The 9,862-nt window shown below is 43.3% G+C and overlaps 1 protein-coding gene across 2 annotated transcripts in view; it reads right to left on the bottom strand.

Annotated features, from left to right (window-relative positions):
• Prkaa1 (protein kinase AMP-activated catalytic subunit alpha 1) overlaps window positions 1-9,862 on the bottom strand; it is a 40,421-nt gene that overhangs the window by 13,301 nt on the left and 17,258 nt on the right. For both annotated transcript variants that reach the window (XM_005356585.3, XM_026783789.1), the window contains exons 2-3: window positions 5,176-5,317; window positions 3,521-3,614 (exon numbers count right to left, since the gene is read on the bottom strand). In XM_005356585.3, the coding sequence (XP_005356642.1) occupies window positions 3,521-3,614; window positions 5,176-5,317 (236 nt within the window). The remainder of the gene's footprint in view (window positions 1-3,520; window positions 3,615-5,175; window positions 5,318-9,862) is intronic.

Here is a 9,862-nt window from a genome sequence, read left to right as displayed (position 1 = left end):
AGTGGGGGAAAAAAGTCAGAATAATACAAAACATGCTATGAAGGACAAATGTAAACCCATAGTCAAATAAGTCAAATAAATGGTCCTTGTCAAACTCACAAAACATCATGCAAATCATGCAAGTAGGGAAGGGGCCTGTAGGAAGGAGGGGGTGACAGGAGGGGGAGAGAAGAGAGCACCGGGAGTGAGAAACAGGAGCACATAAGACATGGACGAAAGCGTCCAAGAACAAATTTAAGTGATAACAAAGGAAAGAAAAAGAATATAGAATGTGCTGTTGGGATGGGCTACTATTTCAGACTGTGACGAAGTAACGATCAAGCACCTCAGATGAATTACAAAACAACCACAGTCTGTGTTCTGAAATTTAAGATTTTTTTTTAAACTATTATATGTGTATGAGGGAGAGAGGGAGAGAAGGAGAGAGAGAGAGAAAGAATACATCTACATATGAGTATCTACAGAGGCCAGATTTCTGAGGATCTAGAGTTAGAGACAGTCATGAGCCACCCTACACGGGGGCTAAGAACCAAACTCCAGACCTCTGAAAGAACAGCACACCCTCCTGACTGCTGAGTTGTCTCTTAAGGTCCGAGATATTTTTCTTAAAAGAAAACTCTTAGCACTTTTTGCTTTTGCACATTTACCAAAACTGGGGGGGGGGGGGACGACTTACACTACAATACTACAATTAATACTTTTAAAATATAATCTTTTAAAAATAATCTTCAAAAATCCCCCCCATATTTTCTGATGTCTGCTCAACAAGTGATAACTACCACTGGTTTATACCTGCTCCAGGACAGCACTAAATAAACAAAGCTGTGGGTCCCCCAGAAAAGGACTCTCCCATGCAATCCTCAGGTAGCTCGTGAGTAAGCATTCTAAATCCAGAATTCTACACCTTCAACGCATGGATAATATGGGGGAAAAGATAAACCAGCATTTCTTGCAATGCAAAATTAAAACTACTATAGAAGTATAAGATACCCTTCCTCAAGAAAAATGTATTAATATATTTGCAATCCAATGCCTTTATTTGTTCCAGTTGATGATTATTTTAAAAATTTATGAAAGCGGGAGAAAAAATTTAATTAACAGACAATATAAAAAGTAAAATAAGTTGCTGGAGAGATGGCTCAGCGGTTAATAGCACTGACTGTTCTTCCAGATTCAATTTCCAGCATCCACATGGCAGTTCACAACTGTCTGTAAACTCTAGCTCCAGGGGTCCAACACCCGCATACAGACATACATGCAGGCAATACATCAATATACATAATATAAAAATAAATCATTTTTAAAAAGAAGTAAAATAAGTAGAAAGGCTACAAAGGTTAAAAAATACTCTATTTACAAAAATATAGTACAAGGAATGGCTGAGACTAAAGAGATGAACAAAACCAGAGGATCTTTCAGCTCATGAATATCATGCACTAAGTCTTTTGTGCATGATCATAGCACCAGGATTCTATCAGCAATACACAAGGCTCATAAAACAAAAGGATCAAGAGACAAGCAGCCACCAAGGAGTGCCTGGACAACAGAGGCAAACAGAGAAACGCAAAACCCAAAGCCTAGAGGAAGAAATAAGCACATGTGCATAGGAAATCCTGCAGAAGCTGGGATGTGCCAGGACCTTCCGAGGCAGAGTGAGGGTGGGCTACAAACAAGACAGCTGGGCCCAGTGAGAACCTTTAAACTCCCCGCCACTGGGGAGTGAGACCTCTGCTTTCTCAAGCAGAACCAAACCAGACCATTCTCAACACTGTGTCAGGAACAAAGCATCGTAAGGAAGATGTGTCCTAAGTGACAACCAGCACACTAACAGAAGAGACCCCAACTCCAGCTCAGTTCCGACAGCTGAACTACCACCATCACCAAGACGGGAAACACCAAATACCAAATCAAATGAAGAAGAAAAATACATATGATTGTTGGTAAACAATTTACCCTACCCAAATTAACTGGTCTCCCGACAATTCAGCCTATGGGAAAAGCCACCAATCAATAAATCTTGCACGTATATGAGCTTGGCATTTGGAACGTCATTCTGAAATTTTGAAATTTAAGAGGACATCCAAGAATCACCAGATCTGAGAAAGAGTCATGGGGGGGGAGGGGGGAGACAAATAAAATGAGCGCCAAGAATGGAACAGTGCAGGAGCCAAAAGACAATTAAAACCAAAATGTTTCCTCCACCAGATAAGGGTACATATCTGTGAGGCCAGACAGGAAGGCTGTCTAAAGGCAATTTCAGAAAATGAGGCAGATATCTGAAATACAGAAACACGATAGCCAAAACTTCAGCACTCAAATGTAGCACAAAATGACTGAAAATGACAATCAGAACAAAAAGATGAGAAAGCAGGGATTATTTTAGGATTATTTATTCCTCTAGGGGATAGGAGTGGGGCCTGGAAGGATGAGAAAGTGAATACTTTAAACAGAAATTAAGCGTGCTGAGAAGTAAGTAAAAATTAACTTGGTTAGTGAGTTCTATTCCGATTACAGAGAAACGCTATATAAAATGAATGATGAATAATACACATATAACTTTAGACTGAGAGCAGGCGAAGGTCTTTGCCCAGTGACAGGGGTGGGTCTCTTAAAAGGTACAAATCAGATGACCCAAGGCCGAGTTTGGGCAGGGGACAGTGTTCAGTATTCCCATCTATAACCTAAATGTCTCTAAAGTTCCTCCCAACGCTAATGTCTTCAAGTCTAAACCCTAAGGCCTCCACAAAGCTGTTCTCACTGTTCCAGGCACATAAGGGTTCAGAACCAAAGAATGAATGCAACTTAAATGATTTTGTAAGGATTACTTATAGCTTTAAGATGTATATTAAGGCCGGGCAGTGGTGGCGCACGCCTTTAATCCCAGCACTCGGGAGGCAGAGGCAGGTGGATCTCTGTGAGTTCGAGGACAGCCTGGTCTACAAGAGCTAGTTCCAGGACAGGCTCCAAAGCTACAGAGAAACCCTGTCTCAGAAAAACTAAAAAAAAAAAAAAAAAAAAAAAAAAAAAAGATGCATATTAAAAGGGTTTGTATAGGCTGGGCACACCTTTATTCCCAGTACTTGGGAGGCAGAGGCAGGGAGATCTCTATGCAGTGGAAGCCAGAATGAATTACAGAGAGTTCCAGGCCAGCTAAAGTGGCATAGTGAGACCCAGTCTCAAAAAAAAAAAAAAAAAAAAAAAAAAAAATTATACCCCAAAACATAAATCTGAGGATTATAAATTTTAGGGATTTAAGTGAACTCTATCACAATTAAATCATGTGACCTTAAAGACTACTTAACTGGGAGGCTCAGTATCCACGTCCGTTTGTATAAGTGGCTCAGGGGCTCATCGCTGAGGTCCTTCTTTCTACCTCTAAGTAGCCTATGATTCTAAACAAATATGATTAAGGAATTAGTCACTAAGCAGACCTCTGAAAATTGCTTTCTGACATTCTGATCCAGATAAGGGGTACAGGGGAGTTACAAAATATGTACAGGATGAAATGAGAACTGCTTACCCTTCCATTTTTACAGATATAATCAAATAGCTCTCCTCCTGAGACATATTCCATCACCATGAAAATATCAGATGGTGTACTGATGACCTGGTACCTGGTGAGAGAAAACATTATCTACTGATATTAAAACATGTGTATTCATCCATTCAATAAAGATTCACTACGCACCTAATATACCAGGCACTATGCTAGAAACCAGAAGGCTGTGGGGAACAAAGCCAGCCTCCTGTGTCTGTGATGCTCTTGCCCCGGGGGCCAGGAAACAGTAAATGAGCATCACCAAGTGCAGAGCATGCAATGGAGGAGGGAAAGCAAACTCTTCTAGACAGAGCTTTCCAGGAAGGCCGGAGGACACCCGCGGAGAGCCTGGAGGAAGGAAGGCGCAGACTGCATTACCCTGCATTACCCAGGAGGAAGGTGAACCAGGCAGAGGGGACAGCACGGGCAAGGGCCCAGGTGGGAGCCTGCTTGGCATGCTCATGGCAAGGCAAGAGCACAAGTCGGGAGAGAGACAGGACGTGGAGTCAGTCACTGGAGGCCAAAGATGCAGCATATCACAAGCCAGGAAGGTAGAGACTTCGAGCTTTTACGTAAAGGAAGATGAAAGGCTATGAGATGTTCTGAATGCTGGCAGTCACATGATTTGCACAGTCAGAGAGTAAGTGACTGAACCCTACGAAGCTGAGCTCCTCCAGCAGCCTATGAGAGGGGGGATGGTCCAGACCAAGGTGATGGCGACAAAGCACTGAGAGACAGACCGGAGGTCCACTCTGAAGGAAGAGATGGAGGGATGGTGTGAAGAGGATAAACAGGAGTGTTCGTGATGCTCTTAAGTTTTCATCCTGGGTCAAGTGGCAATTGGCCACTATGGTGAAAAGGGTGAGGCCAGCAGATCCCAGGAGGTGATAAAGAGATGAGACTTGACCAGGTCCTCTGGAAGCCTCACGGACATCCCAACAAGGATTATAAAGTAAGCAGTGGGCATAGGGCCCAGAGGGCAAAGCAAGAAATGTGCATGTAGGGTCGTCGGCAGATATGATATTTCAAAACACTCTAATAAATGAGAGATGAAAACCAGTTTTTGAGCAGGCCAGTTCAACAGAAAAGTCCAAGCACTTTAAGTTATAGCACACATGGTGACACAGGGGTAAGAAATAAGTTCCGGTGCCCTCCTGCCACCCTAGGTGCCTCAGTCTGATGTGTGTGTCAGCAAGCACAAGCAGGGTAGGGCCAACTATTTCTAGCACACAGTCGCTCGTGAGCCTAATTCCAGCCTGTGGAAAGTAGAAACGAGAAACTGGGAGGTCAAGAATGCTCTGCCACCTTTTTAGCCTTTGGGTGAACTGGAGACCAAACAAAGGGCCCGGCTCCTGCTACAGAAACTTTTACTAGAAAAATCAGTAGTTGGCTCTCTACATAAAAACAGAAGCACAAAGCGTTATCAGACAACAGGAAGAACAAGACTAAACATGCTAGGAACCACGGTAACACACGGGGCGGACTTTGTAATTGGCAGACAACGGGGCTGGATGTGAAAGAAACCTCCAGTCTCAGAAACAGGGTGAAGGCCAGGCCTCTCTTTGGTTTTCCAGGTTAGGCAGGTTAACAAAGGGCATGGGCAGATGGCAGGACCAGGTTTGATAAGCTGCACTTACAATTTTATTATGTGAGGGTGCCGGAAAAGCTTCAGGTTCTGGATTTCTCTGCGGATTTTCCCGACCACGTCAAGGCTTCGGATCTTCTGCCGGTTGAGTATCTTCACAGCGACTTTATGTCCAGTCAGTTCATGTTTGCCCACTGCAGGAGGAATAATTTTAATACGTTAGCACCAGGTTTGATTGGCAATATACTTCGGGGTTATTATAATAGTAAGCTAAGCAATCTGAGAAAGTACTCGAGCATGTTTGCTTTCTGTCTCCCCCTGATTACGTCCCTGAAAGTTTAGATGGTTAAGTCAGGAGTACACCAGGAACTGCTCGCAGAGAATGGCTTTGGGAAGAAGGAACGCTAAAACAGTTACGGGAGAGCTGGGAGAAACTCTTCCCTCTTCCTGTATGCCTTCACTCAAATTCTTTTAACTTACTCTTCATTTTTAAACTATTGGATATATAAAATCAAACTATCTTTTATATGGCACTTTCCACAGATTTTCACTCTTGCGACTATCATGTCAGGGTGTGTTTTTTTTTTTTTTTGTTTATGGTGCCATTTGTTTAATTCTGTGAAGCTGTGATACTGTCTAGAACACCTGATGGTCAAATAAAGATCTGAACAGTCAACAGTGAGGCAGGAGAAAGGATAGGAGGGGCTGGCAGGCAGAGAGAATACACAAAAGAAGAAATCGGGGAGGTTCAAAGAAGTAGCCAGAGAAGGAAGAGGACATCAGGGGTCAGCCATCCAGCTACACAGCAGTCCACGGAGTAAGAGTAAGATTTACAGGAGTAGGAAACGGGAAAAGCACAGAAGTATGAGGCACAGGGGGTCATCTAAGAAAAGCTGGCAAAGCTGAACTGGGACTGAACGAGCATGGGATCAAACCTGACTCTCTGAATGTGGCTGACAATAGGGGCTGACTGAGAAGCCAATGATAATGGCACTGGGTTTTGATTCTACTGCATGTACTGGCTTTTTTGGGAGCCTAGTCTGTTTGGATGCACACCTTCCTAGGCCTGGATGGAGCAGGGAGGGCCTTGGACTTCCCATAGGGCAAGGAACACTGCCTTCTCTTAGGACTGGAGGGGGTAGAGGGAGGGTGAGTGGGAGAGCGGGAGGGAAATGGGAGGAGGTGGAAATTTTGAATGGTATTATTTATAAAGCAATAAAAAAGATCTAAAAAAGAAAGAAAAGAAAAGCTGGCAAGAGACAAGCCAAGCGAAGGCTGGACATTTATAACTAAGAATAAGCCTCCATGTGTGATTTATTTGGGAGTTGGGCGGTGCCCCCCCCCCAAAGAACAAAAAGAGTAAAAAAAAAATCATACTACCACAACTATTCACACATGGAGAAACTGGAAAGCCCCCATTAACATCATACGATAAGGATCCAGACATGGTAGCTTAGGCCTGGAATGCCAACAGACAAACAGCAGAGGCAGCAGGACTGAGCGCTTAGGAGAGGCCTGGGCTACGCGGGGACACTCTGTCTCAAAACAACATAAACCAACAAAAATCATGATATAGAATAGCTCCATCTTCCCCTCAGAAAAGTGCCCTGCAGGCCCAGTCAGTGAGAGCTACATGAGTGTGACGAGTATGAAGCCTAAGTTCAAATTTCCATAGCCCGTGCTTTAAAAGAGAGGAGGCGGGGCTGGAGAGATGGCTCAGCATTTAACAGCACCGATTGCTCCTCCAGAGGACTCAAGTTCAACTCCCAGCACCCACGTGGCAGCTCGCCAGTGTCTGTAACTCCATTCCAGGGAGCCCAGTGCTCTCACACAGACATGTATGCAGACAAGACACCAGTGCACATAAAATAAAAATATTTAAAAATGAATCATAGCTGAATGATGGTGCATGCCTTAAATTCCAAAAGCAGAGGCAGGTGGATATCTGAGTTTGAGCCTGGTATATAGGATGAGTTTCAGGACAGCCAGGGCTACACAGACAAGCGCTGTCTTCAAAAACCAGGGGAAGGGCTGGAGAGATGGCTCAGACGTTAAGAACACTAACTGTTCTTCCAGAGGTTCTGAGTTCAATTCCCAGCTACCACATGGGGGTTCACAACCATCTGTAATGAGGTCTTGTGCCCTCTTTTGGCCTGCAGGCAGAAATACAGGCAGAACAATGTATACATAATAATAATAAAAAAGAATATGACAAATATAGTGTATGAAAAAAAACTAACATCAGTCAGGAAAATTTTTAAAAAAAGAAAAACCGGGGGTGGGGGGTAAGACCATGTAGCATGATACATGCCTATAACTGGGGGAAAAGAGCAGTTGGCCAGAGACGAGGACCACTGGGGCTTACTAGCTAACTACCTAGTTCCATCTTCAAAAGTTAGAGAAAGATGAAGCAGGCCACACCCTCGGGCCTGGCATGTACACATATAACACACACATGCACACCTACAAAACAAAATAAACTCCCCTGTGGCATTGATATGCTTCCCCTATTATTAACAGCCCATGTACTTTTTTTCAGTTTTAGCTCTATGGTGTAGTTCCCATTTTCAAATATGAAATTTAAAAATAAGTGAGCTTAGTTTGGAGAGATGATTAAGTGGTTCCACCTTCACTTCTAGAGGACCCAGGTTCGATTCCCAGCACCCACATAGTGGCCCATAACCATCCATAACTCCAGTTCCAAGGGATCCAATAACCTCTTCTGGCCCCCATGGGCACCACACACACACATAGTGCACAGATATATATGCTGTCGAAATACCCATGCACATAAAAAATAATAAATAGTTTTTAAAGGGATTCCATCTTGCCCAATGCTATGCCCACCCCGGCAGTCAATAGGCATAGAAGAATTCAGAATCTGCTACTGAGGCAAAGTCTCCAAAAGTTTAATATCTGTGTGTGCCCCTTCTCAGGAACCTAGGGGAGATACAGATCCTATCAAAATCAGAGTGGAGACAAACAAAAATGACCTCATATCTAGTTAAGAGGAGAGCTGAGCCAGGTGGTTGGTGGTGCACACCTCTAATCCCAGCACATGGGAGGCAGAGAAAGGCAGATCTCTGTTAAGCTTGAGGCCAAAGCAATTTCCAGGATTTTATCGCAAAAAAACAAACAAACAAACAAAACCAAAAACAAAAAAACACAGAGAGAGAGAGAAAAGAAGAAGATGATTTAAGAGTATGCTGGCTTTCCTAGTCTTGGGAGCATTAATTACTCCTAGGTCCAGGCCGACAAGGGCTACAGAATGGAACGCTGTCTCAAAAACAAAGTCAAGCGTGGTCATGCACGCCTGTAATGCCAGCTTATGAGAAGGAAAGGGAAGCTTAAGGTTATTTTTGCTACAAAGAGAGCTCAGGAGCAGTTTAAATGGCACCATCCCCAAAAGAGCCCACCCCCCAAAAACAGGACTGCAACTCAGGAGGAAAACTACGAAAACTCCCAGATGGTGGTGAAAGAAAAGCTACGGGAGCAGATGTCAGACAGCAGCGAATTCAGAACGCAGCTGGGGCCCAAGACAGTCATTTTGAGGGAAGAGAGATGATAATCCTATGCCTTTGAGAATGTGGTATTATTAAAGCCAGGTGTGGTGGCTCACACTTTTAATCCCAGCACTCAGGAGGCATAGGCAGCTGTAGCACTGAGTTCAAGGCCAGCCTGGTCTACAAAGCGAGTTCTAGGACAGCCAGAAAAACCTTGTCTTGGAGGAAGAAAAAAAAAACTATGGAATACTATTTGAGACAAAGATTTATTATAAAGGTACTAGAAGACATGGGAAATAGCCTTAATTTTAAAAAAAAAAAAACAGAAAAAAACAAAGTAATTCATTAACTCAAGCCAGAAAAAAATTAAAAGTTCTATAAGAAATGAACTATGAACTATGAGGCCAGGTAGAGTGGCACATACCTTTAATCCTAGAACTCAAGAGGCAAACAAAAGTGGATCTCTGAGATTCAAGGCCAATTTGGTCTACATAGTGAATTCCAGGCCATTCAGAGCTACATAGTGAGACCCTGTCTCAAAACACCAAGAAGAGAAAAGAAAAAGAAACAAGCTAGGGTGTTGGTTTAGCAATTACTATTTATGTGTCACTGCGGAGGCAGGCTTTGAGGCTTTCTATGCTCAAGATACCACCCAGTGCTTCAGCTGACTTCCTGTTGCCTGCAAGATGTGGGACCCACAACTGCTCCTCCAGCACCACCATGTCTGCACCCCATCAGGCTCCCCACCATGATAATGGACTGAACCTCTCATTGTAAGAGTTGTGTGGTCATGGGTGTCTCTTGACAGCAATAAAAACCCTAAGATATTATTTATGCAGTCATAATGCTGAAAAATAAAGCAATTTTTTAAAATAGGATTTTAAATATATAAGGAAAATGGAAATACAAAGGAAAAAGTACAGGAAGAAGAAAATGCTAAAATTAGTGCAAAATCAAGAACATTCTAATCTCTAACGTGGCTTTTGCCAATCTTGAATCCTAATTAGATGTGATTAAGTGCAGCAACTGTTACAGCCCGATTTGGGAAGTACTTTCTGTCTGACAACTAGTTTATTGACACCTAATCTCATCGGTTCCAACTGTCCCCCAAATTCACAAGCTCTGGCCCAGTGGGGACCTCTTCTCCATCAGCTATCCAACTGAGCCACGACTGGAAAACAGGACAAAGCAGAGTAATGGCAGGCTCAAACCTGAAAAAGAATACTGGAAAACAGC

This window comes from Microtus ochrogaster, chromosome 19, assembly GCF_000317375.1.
Source record: "Microtus ochrogaster isolate Prairie Vole_2 chromosome 19, MicOch1.0, whole genome shotgun sequence".
In the NCBI taxonomy this organism is placed as follows: Eukaryota; Metazoa; Chordata; class Mammalia; order Rodentia; family Cricetidae; genus Microtus; species Microtus ochrogaster.
This window is presented reverse-complemented; position numbering and strand designations above follow the sequence as displayed.